The 21,325-nt window shown below is 51.4% G+C and overlaps 1 protein-coding gene across 2 annotated transcripts; it reads left to right on the top strand.

The window, feature by feature from the left end:
- Positions 1-5,343: 5,343 nt before the first annotated feature.
- CCDC130 (coiled-coil domain containing 130) lies at positions 5,344-21,006 on the top strand. Of its 2 annotated transcripts, none has more exons than XM_030820638.1 (10): positions 5,344-5,519; positions 9,500-9,696; positions 11,852-11,905; positions 13,757-13,839; positions 15,259-15,314; positions 15,627-15,687; positions 16,693-16,835; positions 16,925-17,097; positions 20,012-20,150; positions 20,303-21,006. In XM_030820638.1, exons 2-10 carry the CDS (start codon positions 9,694-9,696, stop codon positions 20,779-20,781), a joined length of 1,191 nt encoding a protein of 396 aa, XP_030676498.1. In that variant the 5' UTR covers positions 5,344-5,519; positions 9,500-9,693; the 3' UTR covers positions 20,782-21,006. The 2 variants fall into 2 exon arrangements, with proteins under 2 accessions (XP_030676498.1, XP_030676500.1); XM_030820640.1 differs by lacking the exon at positions 5,344-5,519 and adding an exon at positions 9,261-9,392.
- Positions 21,007-21,325: the final 319 nt, after the last annotated feature.

Genomic DNA, 21,325 nt, shown 5'->3' with positions numbered 1-21,325 from the left:
TCCCCATTTCTCTCTCCTCTAGGAAGACAGTATTTAACTCACAACCATCTGGCCCTTGAGTCTCACTTTTTTTTTTTTTTTTTTTTTTTTTGAAATGGAGTCTCACTCTGTCACCAGGGCTGGAGTGCAGTGGTGCAATCTCAGCTCACTGCAAGCTCTGCCTCCCGAGTTCAAGCGATTCTCCTGCCTCAGCCTCCCAAGTAGCTGGATTACGAGTCTCACATTTTATATGGCTCCCATGCTTACGCATAAATTTCTGTGCCCTTTCTCTTGTTAATTTGTCTATTGTCAGTTCATTTCAGTGAAACTTCAGAAGGTGAAAGGGAAGTTTTCCCTTTGCCCTATGCCTTCCTTTCCCTGTATCAATTCCTTTGGCCCCACCAGAACTGGCCTGCATTTGGTATCTTTATAGAACAGCCTCTTTGTATCCCAGGCTGATGTTCAGGCTCCATCACTTGCCCTGTGCATTAAGTAGTAACAGTGAGACTCTACAAGCCAAGGCTTCTCCTTCTGCCCTCTCTGCGAAGTACTGCTCCCAAGATGACATTCTGTGCCTTTTCAGTCACTAACTCTTGGTTCAGGTACAAGACAAGGACTCAAGCAAAATCCAGATGGACTGAGTGAGATTACTGTGGTGAAATGCAGTTCCCTCTCATTCCTGGGGATGCTCGAGCACGCCTCCCTACTGCACAACCCCCACCTGACTCACTCCGCCTCATCCAGGTCAGAGGTCCCTCCTTACAGGAGTTCTTATAGAACCCAACTGAGGTCTGCTCACCCAGCACAGTAAAACCAGATACCCACACTAAGGTCTTTGCAGTGATAGAAAGGAAGGTGTTTATTGCAGGGTGCCATGCAAGGAGAATCAGGGCAGCTCATGCTTAAGACCTGAAATCACCAATGGCTTGCAGGTGGGGGTTTTTTAAGGCAGGTGTAAATTTCAGGAAACCAGAAGCTACAAGCAAAATCATACGTCAATGCGTGGAGACTACACATTGGTTTCCACTTAAAAAGGCAGGATATCTTAAAGTGGGGGCTTACAGGTCGTAGATAGATTTAAATATCTTCTAGGCAGTGCATGGTGGGTCACGCCTGTAATCCTAACACTTTGGGAGGTCAAAATGGGAGGATCACCTGAGGTCAGGAGTTCGAGACCAGCCTGGCCAACATGATGAAGCCATGTCTCTACTACAAATACAAAAATTAGGTGGATGTGGTGGCACATGTCTGTGATCCTCGCTACTCGGGAGGCTGAGGCAGGAGAATCGCTTGAACCTGGGAGGTTGAGGTTGCAGTGAGCCGAGATCATGCCACTGCACTCCAGCCTGGGCGACAGCAAGACTCAGTCTCAATAAAAAAAAGAAAAAGAAAAAAATAGAAAGACTGGGCGCGGTAGCTCACGCCTGTAATCCCAACACTTTGGGAGGCCGAGGCGGGTGGATCACGAAGTCAGGAGTTCAAGACCAGCCTGGCCAGCATAGTGAAACCTCATCTCTACTAAAGATACAAAAATTAGCTGGGTATGGTGGCAGGTGCCTGTAATCCCAGCTACTCGGGAGGCTGAGGCAGGAGAATCACTTGAACCTGGGAGGTGAAGGTTGCAGTGAGCCGAGATCGCGCCATAGGACTCCAGCTTGGGCAACAGAGTGAGACTTAGTCTCAAAAAAAAAAAAAAAGAAAAGAAAAAGATTTAAACATCTTCTGATTTGCAATGGATTAAGGAAGAGAAGCTTTGTTTAAAAATTTTGAGTCAGTAGAAACATGTCAACTGGTTAGGGGAAGTAACTTTCTCCAAGCCCCTCAGGAGGAGACTTGGAACAAAAGGGACATAAAGTTTAGTCTTCACTTCCCCCTTATCTGGGGTTTCCAAGACTCTGAAAGACAATTCAGGGACATATGTTAAGATGTTATCTTTAATTTCTATAGGGAAACCAAACATCTCTGGGACTCTAACTTCCTTAGCTTTTGTTTTAGGTCATTATGACTTTTTTGTTTAACAAGTTACTTATTTACTTCTCAAGGCTAGCTAGGGGCCTGGAATTTCCCTTGAAGGAACTCAGAAATTTCCTTTGTTTCCATGCTTGGGGTCCTGTAAAAAAGGGGATCCCTGCTCTGTCTCAGGGTCTTACTGACCCTCACTCCGGCCCATTCCCAAACACCCTACCCTCGTTAAAGATTTCTCTGGGGTCTCATGGTCAAGTCAAATGCATACAACCCAAAACAGTATAGCTCAGAGGACAAGGGAACAAGGTTTAGCATGAGCAGTTTTAGGTCAGCTCCTCCACCTCTCACTAACTGTGCGACTTAACCTCTCTGGGCCTGTCTCATCATCTGTAAAACAGAAATGATGAAAAGTATCTACCTTCTAGGGGCATTCTATGAGATTATGCATGTGTAACTGAGTACCAAGCACTGCTCAGTGGTGCCTAGTGCGTAGTGAGCACTCAGTATGCAGCACCATGACTACATCAGAATTCACTTGTTAGTAGAGCCCGGCTTTAGAGCAGAGATGGAACCTGGCACCGAATAATATAGCATGGGGAGGCCGGCTGCAGTGGCTCATGCCCGTAATCCCAGCACTTTGGGAGGCCAAGGTGGGCGGATCACCTGAAGTCGGGAATTCAAGACCAGCCTGGCCAACATGGAGAAACCCCATCTCTACTAAAAATACTAGCTGGGTGTGGTGGTGCATGCCTGTAATCCCAGGGCTGAGGCAGGAGATCGCTTGAAGCCAGAAGGAAGGTGGAGGTTGCGGTGAGCCAAGATCGCGCCTTTGCACTGCAGCCTGAGCAACAAGAGCAAAACTCCATCTCAAAAAGAAAATATATATATATATAATATTATATATATTTTATATATATATATTATATAATATAATATATATAAAATATATATAAAACGAGGAATAGTAGTAATATTGTCATCACTTCTCACCCTGTCTTTGATAAATTGCCAGTTGAAGTGTCTGCTTCATCACTGAGAAAAGGGTGTGTTCTTTCCTCTCTGAATCCCCAGGACCTGACATATAGCAGGTGTCCAATGAACAGCTTAGCTGTTGAATGAACAAATAGATTCTGTTAGGCCCTACAAGGCATAAAAGTAAATTCAGTCTGGGCGCAGTGGCTCATGCCTGTAATCCCAGCACTTTGGGAGGCCGAGGTGGGCAGATCACCTGAGGTCAGGAGTTCGAGACCAGCCTGGCCAACATGGTGAAACCCCTGTCTCTACTAAAAATATAAAAATTAGCCAGGCACGGTGGCGGGCACCTGTAGTCCCAGCTACTTGGGAGGCCGAAGCAGGAGAATCACTTGAACCTGGGGGGCGGAGGGTGTAGTGAGCTGAGACCACGCCACTGCACTCCAGCCTGAGTGACAGTGAGACTCCGTCTCAAAAAAAAAAAAAAGTAAATTCAAAAGCCATTCACCTGTGCAGAAGAAAGGGCCAGGCTAATCTGAAGGCTCTAAGAGAAGTATCTACCCACTTCTTCTGTAAAAGGCCAGATGGTAAATATTTTAGACTCTTTGGGCTCTCTCTTCCTCTGTGGCAACCATTGAATTCAGCCCTGTTGCAGCCATAGACAATAGATAAATGAATCGGCCCGGCTGTTGTAGGTAGGTGAAAAATGGCTTCCCTCACCTTTATAGGTTGTTTGGCTGGACTGCTAATTAAATTGACATGTAAACAGACAGGACAAAAGTCATAATTATGTATCTATACAGGGGAGACCCTGTCTCAAAAATAAAAAATAAACTTACAAGACTCCAAAAAGGATCAGAGAGGCTGGGCCCAGTGGCTCATGCCTGTAATCCCAGCACTTTGGGAGGCCGAGGCAGGCGGATCACCTGATGTTGGGACTTCCAGACCAGTCTGGCCAACATGGTGAAACCCCATCTCTACTAAAAATACAAAAATAGCCAGGTGTGGTGGCAGGTGCCTGTAATCCCAGCTACTCGGGAGGCTGAGGCAGGAGAATCACTTGAACCTGGGAGATGGAGAGTGCAGTGAGCTGAGATCACGCCATTGCACTCCAGCCTGGACAACACAGCAAGACTCCCTCTCAAAAAAAAAAAAAGAGTATCATAGAAAAGAATAGGGGTTTGGCGCTTCTGGGAGGGTGGTAGTAACACAAGTTATGGGAAGGTGAGGGGAGAAATTGTATGATGAAGGAAAGTCTGTCTTGTTAAGCAAATAAAAAGTCTTGCAGGTAATAAAAGTTGTCTCAGAGCAGCCCTCAGAAGAATACATGATTGGGAATGGTTTCACTCTTCCCTAGTTAATAAGACTGTAGGAACGCATTCTTCCTTCTGTCTTTCTGTCTTTAGGCAGATAAGAGAAATTCAGAGAAAACCTCTCTTTCCCTGCATTTGCTGTTCCCCCAAGTGCCCTTATTTTGAAGCAATCAGCAGATCAAAGCGCATATCCCTGTGTTCCAACGAATTTTTATTTATGGACACTGAAATTTGAGTTTTTTATTTTCATGAGTCATAAAATAGTTTTTCCCCCACCTATTTAAAAATGCAAAAACAGAGCAGTGGTTCGCGCCTGTAATCCCAGCACTTTGGGAGGCAGGAGGATTGCTTGGGCCCAGGAGTTCGAGACTAGCCGGGGCAACATAGTAAAACCTTGCCTGTGCAAATAATGTTTCTTGAGACGGAGTCTTGCTGTTGTTGCTCAGGCTGGAGTGCAGTGGCGCGATCTCGGCTCTTTGCAACCTCTGCCTCCCGGGTTCAAGCGATTCTTCTGCCTCAGCCTCCCGAGTAGCTGGGATTACAGGGGCCCGCCACCACACCCGGCTAATTTTCGTCTTTTTTTAGTAGAGACGGGGTTTCACCATTTTGGCCAGACTGGTCTTGAACTCCTGACCTCAACTGATCCGCCTGCCTCGCACTCTCAAAGTGCTGGGATTACAGGCGTGAGCCACCACGCTCGGCCGCAAATAATTTTAAAAATTAGCCGGGCGCGGTGGCTCGCGCCTGTAGTCCCAGCTATTTGGGAGACTGAGGTAGGAGGTTCGCTTGAACCCAGGAGTTCGAGGCTGCAGTGAGCTATGATTGCGCCACTGCATTCTAGCCTGGGCGACAGAAAGAGACCCTGTCTCAAAAATAAAAAATAAACTGGAAAAGTAATTCTTAGCTCACTAGCGGTTCAAAAACACGGGCAGTGTGCTTCGGCCCGCGTACTGCAGTTTGCTCACCCTCGTTGACTGGCTGCAGCGCTCAGGACAGCACTCCTGGGAGGGCGGTGCCAAGAGGTGGGCCTCGGATTGGGCCTCACGAAGTGGGCTGGACAGAGGATGGAGCCTCTTGTCGTAAGCGCGGTTGGGCGGGGCATGCCTGGATTGGCCCACTCCGGCGTCGCAGAGCGCTTGGCGTATGGTCATTCAGCCAATCAGCGTGGCGCTGTTGCCTCGCCCCGCCTCACGCCGGCGTCCGGGGGGCGCGGAGAGGGCGCCCAGCTTCACCGCGCTCTCAGCGCGCACTTCCGGGCACGGTCGGGGCGTGACGTCGGGAGGAGGGCAGGTAAGTGCCGGAGGGCGGAGGAGCGGGGAGGGCCGGGGGTCCGGTAGCCGCCCCACCCTGGCCTCGGAGCCGCCTGGCGCGCCCGTCCGCGTCGGGGGACGCGGAGCTGAGGACCCGATTTAGATGCCCGGAGCCGGCCCAGGTCCCAGCCAGGACCAAAGTCCCTGAGGCCCCAGCTGAGACCCCTGACCCAAGTGCCCGGGACCCGGCCCCATCCTAGCCCGGATCCATATTATGCCTGAAGGGCCCTGGGTTTTTGCATCGGGAAAATGGGACCAGTAAGTCCCTACCTCACCAAATTTTATAAAAATGATTCTTGTAAAACCGTGAGCAGGAGAAATGACTAAACTGCCAACGTTTAACTCGGCGTCAGGCGCTGCCCTGAATGCCTTAACCAGCCATTTTACACATAAGGAAAATGAGGCTTAGAGAGAGAAAACAGTTTGCCCCAAGTCAAGCAGATAGGAAGCAGCAGGATGGAGCTCCGAGCCCAAGCTGTAAGCCCAGGACAAACAGGGTCGGTAATTACTTTTGCACCAAGGACCGGAGATATCTACACGCCCACCCGATAGCCCCGTCTGCCATTTACTGGGGTAACAAAACCATCTTAAGACACACACACACACCCTCAAGCTCCTGTAAACGGAGTATTTGCTCTTTGCAAGCTCTTCCCGTGTGTTAGTTGATTCACAGCATCCCCAGAAAGTCAGTCTTGTCATCATTCGCCCTTTACCGGTGTCGAAATACAAGCCCAGGGAAGCGCAGACACTGACCAAGGTCATCCAGCTGATGAGGAGTGGAGCTGGGATTCAAACCCAGGGAGCCGTGTCCCCTAACGCCTCAAGGGGCACTTAGCTATTTTGTTGGCAAAAGTATTTTTAGGTTGGAACGGACCTTGGAATAATCCAATCTAGGGGGCACACTTTATAGTTGGAGGATCCAAGACTAAGGTGAGAGGGTACAACAGTGTTTTTTTGTGGGTTTTTTTTTGTTTTTTTTTGTTTTTGAGACGGAGTCTCACTCTGTCGCCCAGACTGGAGTGCAGTGGCGCGATCTCCGCTCACTGCAAGCTCCGCCTCCTGGGTTCACGCCATTCTCCTGCCCAGCCTCTCCGAGTAGCTGGGACTACAGGCGCCCGCCACCACGCCCAGCTAATTTTTTTGTATTTTTAGTAGAGACGGGGTTTCACCGTGGTCTCGATCTCCTGACCTCGTGATCCGCCCGCCTCGGCCCCCCAAAGTGCTGGGATTACAAGCGTGAGCCACTGCGCCCGGCCGAGGGTACAACAGTTTATATCCAGGACTTTGCATCACTGCCTCACCATCTCACTGCACCACCTCCACTCCATCAGAAGCTCTTCCATCAGCTTCTTTCTCTTTCTTTCTTTTTTTGAGACAGAATCTCACTCTTGTCACCTTGGATGGAGTGCAGTGGCACGATCTCGGTTCACTGCAACCTCCGCCTCCCAGGTTCAAGCAATTCTCCTGCCTCAGCCTCTCCAGTAGCTGGGATTACAGGCGTATGCCACCAGACCCGGCCAATTTTTGTATTTTTAGTAGAGACGGGGTTTCACCATGTTGGCCAGGCTGGTCTTGAACTCCTGACCTCAAGTGATCCACCTGCCTCCGCCTCCCAAAGTGCTGGGATTACAGGCGTGAGCCCCCGAGTCTGGCCCCCACGAATGGTTTTAAATTTTCTGGTGGTTGGGGAAAAATCAAAAGAATAATACTTTGTGACAGATGACGATTATATGAAATTCAAATTTCTGTGTCCATCAATAAAATTTATATTGGCATGCAGCCATGCCCATTCATTTATATATTGTTTGGGGCTGATTTCTAGCTATGAAAGCAGAGTTGAGTTGTTGGGGCAGAGATAATGTGGCCTAAAAAGCTGGAAATACTTACTCTCTGGCCCTTGACAGAGAAACTTTGCCAATCTCTGTTCTAGGCTACGCTTCACTGCCTCGCGGAGTCTCTCTTTAGTGTAAACTAGAACTTCCTTCTTTTTTTTTTTTTGAGACGGAGTCTCACTCTGTCGCCCCGGCTGGAGTGCAGTGGCGCAATCTCTGCTTACTGCAAGCTCCGCCTCCCAGGTTCACACCATTCTCCTGCCTCAGCCTCCCAAGTAGCTGGGACTACAGGCGCCTGCCACCATGCCCAGCTAATTTTTTGTATTTTTTAGTGGAGACGGGGTTTCACCGTGTTAGCCAGGATGGTCTCAATTTCCTGACCTCATGATCCGCCCCCCTCGGCCTCCCAAAGTGCTGGGATTACAGGCGTGAAGAACTTCCTTCTATATGACCTAAAAGCCTCCCTTCCAAACATGCAAGGGAGGGGGTCTCACCACCCCTAGTTTGAGGAGCCCCTGCATTTCCCTTTTGGGTCACCTGTACTGACTGTGACCCTTATGGAGCCTCATTCAGTTATCTCAGTAGTTTACCCAGTTGACATTTATCTGGGCCTGGCACTGTCCTAGGTGTTGGGGATATGGCACAGTGTGACCTGCCCGGGGAGACATAAACCAACACAGGGTGATATGATCAGAATTCCAGGAAACAAGCGACTATGGATTGGGTGGTCAGATGAGGTCGTTGTTTTTTTGTTTGTTTTTTTTTTTGAGACGGAGTCTCACTTTGTAGCCCAGGCTGGGGTACAGTGGCGCCATCTTGGCTCACTGCAACCTCCGCTTCCTGGTTCAAGCCATTCTCCTGCTTTAACTTCCCGAGTAGCTGGGATTACAGGCATGCACCATCACACTCAGCTAATTTTCATACTTTTAGTAGAGATGGGGTTTCACCATGTTGGCCAGGCTGGTCTTGAACACCTGACCTCAGGGGATCCACCTGCCTCAGCCTCCCAAACTGCTGGGATTACAGGTGTGAGCCACTGCACCTGGCCGGATGAGGTCTTTGATGAATATGATATGTAGGTCAAGACCTGTGACAAGGGGCTGGGTGCAATGGCTTGTGCCTGTGATCCCAGCACTTTGGGAGGCCCTAGGTGAGTGGATCACCTCAGGCCAGGAGTTCCAGACTGGCCTGGTCAACACAGTGAAACCCTGTCTCTACTAAAAATACAAAAAAATTAGCCAGGCTTGGTGGTGGGTACCTGTAATCCCAGCTACTCAGGAGACTGAGGCATGAGATCACCTAAACCCAGGAGGCAGAGATAGTGAGCCAAGAGCATGCCACCCCACTCCAGCCTGGGTGATAGAGTAAGACTCCGTCTCAAAAAAAAAAAAAAAAGCCTGTAACAAAGAAATTGCAAACCTGAGGAAGAGCAGGTGCAGGCCAGCTGCACTTGGCCTTTGAAGACAGCCAGGAAGCCAGTGTGGCTGGAACAGAGTGAGCGAGAGATAGAGGGTTAAGAGTTGGGCTTGGAGAGGCAGGCAGGGGCCCCACAGGCCGTGGGAAGGGGTTTGACTTGATTCTAAAAACAATATGAATCATGGGAGGGGTTTAAGCAGGAGAGTGACACGTTTGTTCATATTTTAAAAGATCCCAGCCCGGCGTGGTGGCTCACGCCTGTAATGCCAGCACTTTGGGAGGCTGAGGCGGGTGGATGACAAGGTCAAGAGATCAAGACTATCCTGGGCAACATGGTGAAACCCCGTCTCTACTAAAAATACAAAAGTAGCTGGGTGTGATGGCGCACGCTTGTAGTCCCAGCTACTCGGGAGGCTGAGGCAGGAGAATCACTTGAACCCAGGAGGCGGAGGTTGCAGTGAGCAGAGATCGTGCCACTGCACTCCAGCCTGGCGACAGAGTGAGACTCCATCTCAAAAAAACAAAAAGATCCCCTGGGCAGCTGTGGGGAGAGCAAGTGTCAAGGGCAGAGTCGGGAGAAAGAAGAGAAGACTGTGCTGGCCCACGTGAGTGATAATGGGTGCTGGACCCGGTGGGGGCCACAGAGGGATGAAAGTGTCAGATGTGATGCGTATATTGGCTGTAGAGCGGACAGGACTCTCTTTCTAAACAGACACGCCGCTTTTTGGATGCCTCCTACGCCTGGCGGGAGTCTTGTCTGAGCTGGAACCACCACACGGCCCACGTCATCTTTGCAGGGAAGCCTTTGGACCCTCTGCCAGGCTCCGCAAGAGGTCAGGACAGGGCAGTGTGTTCACAAGGCCAGTTTCTGATCGTCTACCCTGAGGGTGAGGACCAGCTCCCAAGATGGTGAGTAGACAGCCTCGTGTGCCCTGGGTTTCTCCCAGTCTTTGTAGGACCCTGGAAGCAGCCCCTCCTCCCCTCCCAGAGCTCTAAGATGATGATTTCAATCTCTGGGTCATCATCTTTTGGTGCAGTGGGTCTGAAATGTGGCTGTGCGCTAACATCACCTGCGGGCGCTTTTTAAATGTTTTTTTGTTTCGTTTTCTTTTGTTTTTGAGACAGTCTCACTTTGTCACCCAGGCTGGAGTGCAGTGGCACGCTCTCAGCTCACTGCAACCTCCACCTTCTGGGTTCAAGCAAGCACGTCCCACTAATTTTTGTATTTTTAGTAGAGACGGGGTTTTGCCATGTTGGTCAGGCTGGTCTCAAACTCCTGACCTCAAGTGATCCACTACACTCAACCTAAATTTCCCCTTCCCCCTTCCCCCTCCCCCTCCCCTACCCCTTCCTTTCTCTTTCATTTTTTTTTTTAACAAAGTGAAATTCATGTAACATAAAATTAACCATTGCAAGGCCGGGCACAGTGGCTCATGCCTGTAATACCAGCAGTTTGAGGCCAAGGCAGGCGAATCATTTAAGATTAGGAGTCTCAAAAAAAAAATACAAAAATTAGTTGGATGTGATAGCACATTCCTGTAGTCCCTGCTACTCAGGAGGCTAAGGCACGAGGATCGCTTGAACTCAGGAGGCAGAGGTTGCAGTGAGCCAAGATTGCACTGCTGCACCCAAGCCTGCGTGACAGAGCAAGACTCTGTCTCAAAAAAAAAAAAAAAAAAAAGAAGAAGAAAACAAGAGCGACTCTTCAGCCAGGCTCAGTGTTCTTCCTTGAGACCTGTGTTCAACGGTACCACATGTGTGTCTGCCCGGTGGCAACGTTAAATACTTCTTACCACCAATCACAGTCCCCAAAAGAGTGTGAAAGCCATCATAGGAGCATCTGAATCTCATGGAATTTTCCAAAGCAATGACAATGGGTGTTTTGCCCAAGTAGCCCTTCCCCAATCAGACACTGAGCCCAGCACTGTCCTCTACGATGTCCCCGAGTCCCCCTTATCCAGGTCCTGCCCCCTGAGGCTGCACAAGTAGGTTTCCTGGAGGGAGCCTGTGTATTAGTCCAGTCTCACACTGCTAACAAAGACATACCCAAGGGCTGGGCGCTGTGGCTCACGCCTGTAATCCCAGCATTTGGGAGGTCGAGGTGGGGGGATCACAAGGTCAGGAGTTCAAGACCAGCCTGGTTAATATGGTGAAACCCCGTCTCTACTAAAAATACAAAAAAATTAGCTGGGCGTGGTGGCACATGCCTGTAATCCCAGCTACTCGGGAAGCTGAGGCAGGAGAATTGCTTGAATCCGGAAGGCGGAGGTTGCAGTGAGCCAAGATCGAACCATTGCACTCCAGCCTGGGCAACAAGAGTGAAACACTGTCTCAAAAAAAAAAAAAAAAAAAAAAAAAAAAAAAAAAAAGGACATACCCAAACCTAGGTAACTTATAAAGGAAAGAGGTTTAATTGACTCACAGTTCAGCATGGCTGGGGAGGCCTCAGGAAACTTACAGTCATGGCGGAAGGGGAAGCAAACACGTCCTTCTTCACATGGCGGCAACAAGAAGGAGCAAGGGGGAAAAGCTCCTTGTAAAACTATGAGGTCTCTCGAGAACTCATTCGCTATCATGAGAACAGCATGGGGGTAACCGCCCCCATGATTCAATTCAGTTACCTGCCACCAGGTCCCTCCCATGACACATGGGGATTATGTGAACTACAATTCAAGATGAGATTTGGCCTGTAATCCCAGCACTTTGGGAGGCTGAGGTGGGTGCATCACTTGATGTCAGGAGTTCAAGACCAGCCTGGCCAACATGGTGAAACCCCATCTCTACTAAAAATACAAAAATTAGCTGGGTGTGGTGGCACATGCCTGTAATTCTAGCTACTCAGGAGGCTGAGGCAGGAGAATCACCTGAACCCAGGAGGCGGAGGTTACAGTGAGCCGACATCGCGCCACTGCACTCCAGCATGGGTGACAGAGCAAGACTCCATCTCTAAAAATTAATAGTGAAATAAAAAATCAAAAAAAAATTTTTTGAATGAGATTTGGGTAGGAACACAACCAAACCATATCAGCCTCTCTCTGAGTCATGTCTCTGTTCTGCTTTGCAGGGTGAAAGGAAAGGGGTCAACAAGTACTATCCTCCGGACTTCAACCCTGAAAAGGTAAGCAGGCTCCCCGCTCCGGGTCCACCGTAGCAAAAAGACCCACGTCATCTCCTTCTGGGGTTAGAGCCACTGCTGTGGAAGGATAGGTGGCCCCCAAGGTCTTTTTGTCTTCTGCTGGTCAGCTGAGTCTCGAGGCTGTCTTCACTTTTGGGTGATAACTGCAGCTCTCCTCAGGGACCTGTAACTCCATGTCCAGCATAGAATATAGTGTGTTTACAGCAGAGGCCCAGGATAAGGCAGAGCGCACAGATGAAGGGTCAGATCCCCTGGCTTCCCCAGCTCCAGCACTTCTGGTGTCCTGGTTGTCCCCTCTGCCTGGAATCTCTTAATCCATTTCACCATACTCTCACTTCCTTAAGTGCTTTTCTCATAGAGGTCCTCCCTGACCACTGACTCATTCTCTGTTGCATTGCTGAGCACTTTATACAACCTCATAGCCCTTATAACTCCCTCACTTATTAATTCATTTGTGTCTTGTCCGTCTCCCCCACTAGAACATTATCTCCATGAGGGCAGAGATGTTCGTCTGTCTTATTTGTGGCTGTGTCCCCACAGAGTAGGTGCTCAGTAAGGGCCCGAGTGTCCCAGCTGCCTCGTCCTGAGTATAGGATTTAGCCTCTCTATGCCAAAGTTTTTCCATACATCAGAAGGGGAAATAAAATGGGCTGACCTCACAGAATCATTGAGGGATAAATCCTAGCTACTCAGGAGGCTGAGGTGGGAGGATTGCTTGAGCCCAGGAGGTGGAGACTGCCGTGAGTCATAATCATGCCACTGCACCCCAGCCTGGCCTACAGAGCCAGACTCTGCCTCAAAAAAAAAAAAAAAAAAAAAGCCGGCGCGGTGGCTCATGCCTGTAATCCCAGCACTTTGCGGGGAGGCCAAGGCAGGTGGATCACGAGGTCGGGAGTTCAAGACCATCCTGGCCAACATGGTGAAACTTGATCTCTACTAAAAATACAAAAATTGGCTGGGCGTAGTGGCTCACGCCTGTAGTCCCAGCTACTCGGGAGGCTGAGATAGGAGGAATCACTTGAACCCAGAAGGCGGAGGTTGCAGTGAGCCGAGATCACGCCACTGCCCTCCAGCCTAGTGACAGAGCGAGACTCCGTCTCAAAAAAAAAAAAAATGAGGTGATGCACATGAAGTCCCCAGCGAATGTTTGCCAGTCTTTTCACCTCACCTCATCTTCCCCATAAAACCTGGAAGTAATAATGACCATTATACGTAGTTGACAGACAGGGGAAACAGAGGCTCGGGAAGGTAAAACATGAGGTCACTTGCCCAGGGTCCCCTGGCTCTTTCAGCTCATAAATGGGAATGGGGCTGGGTGCAGTGGCTCACACCTGTAATCCCAGCACTTTGGGAGGCCAAGGCGAGTGGATCACCTGAGGTCAGGAGTTTGAGACCAGCCTGGGTGACATGTTGAAACCCTGTCTCTACTACAAATACAAAAAAAATAGCCGGGCGTGGTGGCAGGCGCCTGTAATCCCAGCTACTCAGGAGCCTGAGGCAAGAAAATCACTTGAACCCAGGAGGCAGAGGTTGCAGTGATCCAAGGTCATGCCATTGCACTCCAGCCTGGGCAACAAGAGCAAAACTCTGTCTCAAAAAATAAATAAATAAATGGGAGAGGGACTATTCAAACTCACATTCCTGGTTCCAAGCCTACGTGTTCCAGTAAGACCTGGATGCCCCCTTATTGCTATGAACACCCGTCCTGCAGGACATAAGAATCAAGGCCTCTCCCACCCGTGAGGCACTTGTCCCAAAGCAGTGGGGGTGGCAGAAAAGCGTGAGCTCCCCCAGCTCAGCAGCACTAATCCACTCCTCATCCTCTCCACACAGCATGGCTCTCTCAACCGATACCACAACAGCCACCCGCTTCGGGAGCGGGCTCGGAAGCTGTCACAGGGCATCCTCATCATCAGGTAGGGCCCGGCATCACCTGAGGACCCCACCATCCTGCCCCCTTCCTTCAGTCTCAAGGAGAGTTCAGTTCCTTATTGGCCCAGTGCTGCAGGGTCTTCATTCCATAAAGCAGGAAGTCACTATATCAGTCAGTTATTGCCACGTAACAAAACAATAAGCATGGCCAGGTGCGGTGGCTCAAGCCTGTAATCCCAGCACTTTGGGAGGCCGAGGCGGGTGGATCACAAGGTCAGGAGATCAAGACCATCCTGGGTAACACGGTGAAACCCCGTCTCTACTAAAAATACAAAAAATTAGCCGGGCGTGTTGGCAGGTGCCTGTAGTCCCAGCTACGTGGGAGGCTGAGGCAGGAGAATGGCGTGAACCCAGGAGGCAGAGCTTGCAGTGAGCCGAGATCGTGCCACTGCACTCCAGCCTGGGGGACAGAGAAAGACTCCGTCTCAAAAAAAAAAAAAAAAAAAAAAAGCATTTATTATTGCTCACATATCTGCAGCTCAGCAAAATATCTCTGCTGGGCTTGGAAGGGCTTGGCTGGGCTGGGCTCCCATGTGTTTCAGAGTTGGCTGGCTGGGGACTGGCTGGTTTAGCAGGGCCTTGACCTGTACAACTGGCTCTGCTCCATGTTGTATCTCATCCTGTAGCAGGCCAGCCTGGACTTGATCATGTAGGACTCTCAAAAAAGACAGTGATCGTGGTTGGGCACAGTGGCTCACACCTGTAAACCCAGCACTTTGGGAGGGTGAGGCAGGTGGCTCACTTGAGGCGAAGAGTTCGAGAGAAGCCTGGCCAACACAGTGAAACCCTGTCTCTACTGAAAATAGAAAAAATTAGGCTGGGTGCAGTGGCTCACACCTGTAATCCCAGCTCCTCGGGAGGCTGAGGCAGGAGAATCACTTGAACCAGATAGTCGGAGGTTGCAGTGAGCCAAGACCGTGCCACTGCACTCCAGCCTAGCAACAGAGCGAGACTCCGTCTCAAAAAAAAAAATTAGCCGGAATTGGTGGCGCACACCTATAATCCCAGCTACTTGGGAGGCTGAGGCATCAGAATTGCTTGAACCCAGGAGGCAGAGGTTGCAGTGAGCTGGTATCGCGCCAGTGCGCTCCAGCGTGGGGAACAGAGCAAGACTCTGTCTCAAAAAAAAAAAAAAAAGTCGCAGCAGCACCCAAAGGCGGCTGTCCCTGGACCTGGTCAGTGTTTTTGAGCAGGCAGGAAGTTCCTGCTCAGTTACAATGGTTGTGATTCTTTTTCTTCCATGTATCCATTTCCTGTGTAATGTGACTGCAGCAACTCCCGTTAACAGGGGGCAGTCTAATACCCCACCCCTCAAATCACAACCACGGCCAGAGTCGCAGGTGTGGAGACCCAGGGAGTGTCCAAGTGGACAAGTGCAAGTAAGATGCTGTCTGTCTTTGCAGATTCGAAATGCCGTATAACATCTGGTGCGATGGCTGCAAGAACCACATCGGCATGGGTGAGCCTCCGCCCGCCCACCATTCAGTCCTGCAAACATCAGACCCCCTAACTGCTGAGTGCCGCTGGGGTGGGGATGGGAGGGTCCTGATCAGGAATGAGGGAGGAGACGGGCACCCGAGTGACTGGCTGGCCATGAAAGCCCCTTTGCAGAGGGATTAGGAAGCCAGGCTCTGGCTTCCAATCCCGTCTCTAACTCTTTCTAGTTGGGGAACCCTCAGCAAGTGACAGTGAGTCTCTTTGTACCTCAGTTTACCCATCTGCAAAATTCAGATGGCAATGAAATTACCACCCCCGCCTGACCCCCTTCCAGGTGTTCGTTACAATGCAGAAAAGAAGAAGGTGGGCAATTACTACACAACCCCAATCTACAGGTAAAGGCGGCTTGATGGCATCTTGGGAACAGGTGGGGTGGCCACAGGGCGAGGGGGCTACAAAGAGCCTGAGTTGTGGGGGAGCCCATTCCCTGCAGGACTCTCCTGGAAATCGCCCTGGTGGTGAATCAGGGTACGCCCCACCCCCGCAACCCTCCATGGCTCCCCCCTTCCTCAGTAAAAGCCCAAGTCCTCCCCCTGGCTCACAAGGCACCACACACTCTGCCTGTCCTTTCTTCACCCTAACCTCCTCCTGCTGTCCCCCTCCCTGGCCTCCTCGTTGTCCCTCACACACCCCAGGGACACACCCACCTCTGTGCGTCCACCTGGAACGCTCTTCCCCAGGTAGCTCCAAGGCTCCTCCCTCACCCGGGGTTTCTGCTCAAACAGCACCCCTCAGAGACACCTTTTCTAAAGTGAAACTCGACACTGGTTACTTGTGCCCTTGCTATCAAGGTGGCCCCTGCTGGAACGTCAGCCTTTCCGTGAGCAGGTTGGCTTTTCCACTACTCAGCAATGTCCCCAGCAGCTGGCACTGAGCCTGCCAGAGCAGCCTGTCTTGGGCGGGTTTGTGGAATAAATGAACCAATGGACAAATGAATGAACGAATGAATGAACAAACGAATGAACAAATGATGAATGAATTAACAAATGGATGGATTAGCAAATGAATGTATGAATTACTTTAACAAATGAATCAGTGAACCAACAAACAAATGCATTAATGAATGAACAAATGAATTAACGAATAAATGAACCAAAAAAATGAATAAGTGAATGAATGAATGAACAAACGAATAAGCCAACTGCAGCCCCACTGGCAGAAGGTCCGTTCTGGGTACCCAGATGTGCCCCTTTTGCCTGTGGCTCTACATGGCACACAATGGGTGCTCAGTGAATTTTTGTCAAATGACACCATTGGGGGGAAGGAAGCAGGCAGAGGTGACAGGGCTGTCCTGGGGCACAGCCACAGCCTCCTGGCTTCTGCCCACCGCTCCCTCCCAGGTTCCGGATGAAATGCCACCTCTGTGTCAACTACATCGAGATGCAGACGGACCCCGCCAACTGTGACTACGTGATCGTGAGTGGCGCCCAGCGCAAGGAGGAACGCTGGGACATGGCGGACAATGAGCAGGTGCTGACCACAGGTGAGCGCCACCCACTTACCTGCCTGGGGGCCCTGGCCCTGAGTCTGCACTGGGGCCCCCAAAGCCCAGCCGAGCTCTGGTCATTGCAGAGCATGAGAAGAAGCAGAAGCTGGAGACGGACGCCATGTTCCGGCTGGAGCATGGCGAGGCCGACCGCAGCACACTCAAGAAGGCGCTGCCTACCCTGAGCCACATCCAGGAGGCCCAGAGCGCCTGGAAGGATGACTTCGCCCTCAACAGCATGCTGCGGAGAAGGTTCCGGGTGAGGGGGGCTCCAGCCCAGGGTCGGAGAGGATGCATGGTGGACCAAGGCCCAGGTCCAGCCCTCACCCCACCGCATCCTAGCTTTGAGCAGGCCACTGTACCGTCTGAGCCTCAGTTTCCCCGTCTGCTACATGGTGCCCATGCCCTGTCTTAATCCATTCCAGCTACTATAATAAAAAATACCATAGACAAACAGTAGAAATTTGGCAGGGCACAGTGACTCACGCCTGTAATGTAATCCAGCACATTGGGAGGATCGCTTGAGGCCAGGAGTTCAGCACCAGCCTGGGCAACATAGTGAAACCTCCCCCACAACCCCGCACAATCTCAAAATAAATAAATAATAGAAATTAATTTTTTTTTGTGTGAGACAGTGGTCATCTCGCTCTGTCATCCAGGCCGGAGTACAGTGGCGCAATCTTGGTTCACTGCACCTCTGCCTCCTGGGTTCAAGCAATCCTCCTGCCTCAGCCTCCAGAGTAGCAGGAATTATAAGCACCCACCACCACACCTGGCTAATTTTTTTTTTTTTTTTTTGAGACTGAGTTTCACTCTTATTGCCCAGGATGGAGTGCAATGGCATGATCTCGGGTCACCGCAACCTCCGCCTCCCGGGTTCAAGTGATTCTCCTGCCTCACCCTCCTGAGTAGCTGGGATTATAGGCATGTGCCATCACGCCCAGCTAGTATTCTTAGTAGAGACGGGGTTTCTCCATGTTGGTCAGGCAGGTCTCAAACTCCCAACCTCAGGTGATCCGCCCGCCTTGGCTTCCCAAAGTGCTGGGATTACAGGCGTGAGCCACCATACCTGGCCAATTTGTGTATTTTTAGTAGAGACGGGGTTTCACCATGTTGGCCAGGCTGGTCTCGAACTCCAAACCTCAAGTGATCCACCGTGGCCTACCAAAGTGCTGGGATTACAGGTGTGAGCCACCAAGACCGGCCAAAATAAATAATAGAATTTTATTGCTCATGATTCTGGAGCCTACGAAGTCCAGGATCAAGGCGCTGGCAGATCCAGTGTCTGGTGAGGGCCCATTTCTCATAGACGGTGGCTTCTACTGTGTCCTCATGTGGCAGAAGGGACAAACAAGCTCCCTCGGGCCTCCTTTTATAAGTCCAATAATCTCATTGGTGAGGACATAGCCCTCCTGACTTAATTACTTCCCCAAATGCCTCACATATTTTAACACCGTCACGCTGGGGATTAAGCTTCAACATATCAATTTGGGGGGACACAGACATTGAGACCATAGCTCACCCCTACCTCACCATGCCATGGGAGATACCTACCTGGTTGCCTCCTTTTCTTTTTTCTTTTTTTTCTCTTTGTGACCGGGTCTCACTCTGTTGCCCAGGTTGGAGTGCCGTGGCAAATCATGTCTCACTGCGGCCTTGACGTCCCAGGTTCAAGCAATCCTCCCCACTAAGCCTCCCAAGTAGCTGGGACCCACAGGCGTGAGCCATCACACCTGGCTAATGTCGTTGTTGGGTTTTTGTTTTTTGTTTTTGCTTAGACTGAGTCTCGCTCGTCGCCCATGCTGGAGTGCAGTGGCATGATCCCGGCTCACTGCAGCCTCCACCCCGGGTTCAAGCAATTCTCCTGCCTCAGCCTTCCAAGTAGCTGGGATTGCAGGTGCCCACCACCATGCCTGGCTAATTTTTCTATTTTTAGTAAAGACTGGGTTTCACCACGTTGGCCAGGCTGGTCTCGAACTCCTGGCCTCATGTGATCCACCTGCCTCGACCTCCCAAAGTGCTGGGATTACAGGCGTGAGCCACTGCACCCGACCTGGCCACCACATTTTAAATGGAACCTCCCAGCCCATCCCCTACCTACCTGTCCTGCTTTTTTTTTTTTCTCCTTATCACTTTCTCACCACTAGAGGCCAGCTCCACGAGGGCAAGGGTTTTTCCCTGCCTGCCGCTGTGTCCCCAGTGTCTAGAACAAAGCCTAGCACAAGGTGGGTATCCCAGAAATATTTGTGGGATGAGGCCGTGCATGGTGGCTCACACCTGTAATCCCAGTGCTTTGGGAGGCTCAGGTGGGAGGACTGTTTTAGGCCATGAGTTGGAGACCAGCGTGGGCAACATAGTGAGACCCCATCTTTACAAAAAAAAAAAAAATTTTGTGAGACAGTGGTCATCTCGCTCTGTCATCCAGGCCGGAGTACAGTGGCGCAATCTTGGTTCACTGCACCTCTGCCTCCTGGGTTCAAGCAATCCTCCTGCCTCAGCCTCCAGAGTAGCAGGAATTATGAGCACCCACCACCACACCTGGCTAATTTTTTTTTTTTTTTGAGACTGAGTTTCACTCTTATTGCCCAGGATGGAGTGCAATGGCATGATCTCGGGTCTCCCCTTTTTGCCCAGACTGGAGTGCAGTGACACGATCTCAGCCCACCGCAACCTCCACCTCCCCAGTTGAAGCGATTCTCATGCCTCAGCCTCCCGAGTAGCTGGGACCATAGGCGCATGCCACCATGCCTGGCTAATTTTTGTATTTTTAATAGAGACAGGATTTTGCCATGATGGCCAAGCTGGTCTCAAACTACTGGCCTCAAGGGATCCATCCGCCTCGGCCTCCCAAAGTGCTGGGATTACAGACATGAGCTACCGGGCCCAGCCTCTACAAAACTAAATGTTTCAATTAGCTGGGCGTGGTGGTGCACACCTGTAGTACTGGATACTTGGGAGGCTGACCTAAGAGAAGCCTCCACTGAGCCCAGGAGTTGGAGGCTGCAGTGAGCTATGATTGTGCCACTGCACTCCAGCCTGGGCGACAGAATGAGACTCTGTCTCAAAAAAGAAGAGTAAATGAGACCCTGAGAGTTGGAGCAGTGCCCCCTAGTACACAGAAGAGACAGGGCTTTGACACCCCCTATCTCTGGTGTTCTTGGCCCTCAACACAGGAAAAGAAAAAAGCCATCCAGGAGGAGGAGGAGAGAGACCAGGCCTTGCAGGCCAAGGCGAGCCTGACCATCCCGCTGGTGCCTGAGACGGAAGATGACCGCAAGCTGGCGGCTCTGCTGAAGTTCCACACCCTGGACTGTGCGTAGGAGGCCAGGGGGAAAAGGGGACAGGGAGGCTCAGAATTGCCTGGAGATGGGGGGTCCTCAGCCATGAGTGGACTCTGGTCTACCAGAGGGCAGTTCTGGACCCCCTCCCCTGCCGCCGCTGAAATGTCCTTTCCTGTCCTCCAGCCTACGAGGACAAGCAGAAACTCAAGCGGACCGAGATCATCAGCCGCTCCTGGTTCCCCTCCGCCCCCGGATCCGCCTCCAGCAGCAAGGTCAGCGGCGTCCTGAAGAAGCTGGCACAGAGCCGCAGAACCGCGCTTGCCACCTCCCCCATCACCGTGGGGGACCTGGGCATCGTGCGGCGGAGGTCTCGGGACGTCCCAGAGAGCCCCCAGCATGCGGCCGACACCCCCAAGTCTGGGGAACCGCGGGTACCAGAGGAGGCTGCCCAGGACCGGCCCATGTCCCCCGGAGACTGTCCTCCGGAAACAGCTGAGACCCCTAAGTGCAGCAGGCCGAGGGGGCAGGAAGGCAGCCGTCAGGACGAGCCCCTGTCACCAGCAGGCTCCTCCCAGGAGGCAGCTGACACCCCCGACACGCGGCACCCCTGTAGTCTCGGCTCCTCCCTCGTGGCGGACTACTCCGACTCGGAGAGTGAGTGAGCGATCCCCATCCTGGAGACTGGACCCGCTCCAGAGGCCCGGACACACCCAGGAGGTCCCTCACAGACTGCAGACCCCCTCTCGCCCACCAGCCCTGGGAGAGCTCAGATGCCGCATCCTCCCCAGACCTCGCCTTCCTGCAACCGTGGAGTTATTTATTTGGTCCTGGTGAGGGTGTTTGTGCCTTGTGAGACTCCGTACATTAAAGACATGTCTCTTCCCTGTCTTGGGTTGTTAGATGGACCCTGGGGCTGCCCCCCACCTCCCCACCTTGACCAAGCTTGGCAGGCCTCTCATCAGCAAATGCTGGTATAGGGTCATAGCTGTGACCACAGACGTGGTCCCCTCCCAGAGTGACAAGAGTCTCGAGGTGGTGGATCAGGTTGGCCAGGAATCAGGACAGACTTCCTGGAGGAGGCATGGGCCAAGTGTGAAGGGTGAAAAGGGGGCCAGGAACCACATACACAAGGCCAGGGACAAGGCACACTGGGTACCCAGGATCTGTGCCAGATGCAGCAGGGGCTGGAGCACACAGGTGTGAGCT

Source organism: Nomascus leucogenys, chromosome 10 (genome assembly GCF_006542625.1).
Source record: "Nomascus leucogenys isolate Asia chromosome 10, Asia_NLE_v1, whole genome shotgun sequence".
Classification (NCBI taxonomy): domain Eukaryota; kingdom Metazoa; phylum Chordata; class Mammalia; order Primates; family Hylobatidae; genus Nomascus; species Nomascus leucogenys.
Note: the sequence above shows the minus strand (reverse complement) of the source record. Positions and strands in the feature narration are given on the sequence as shown.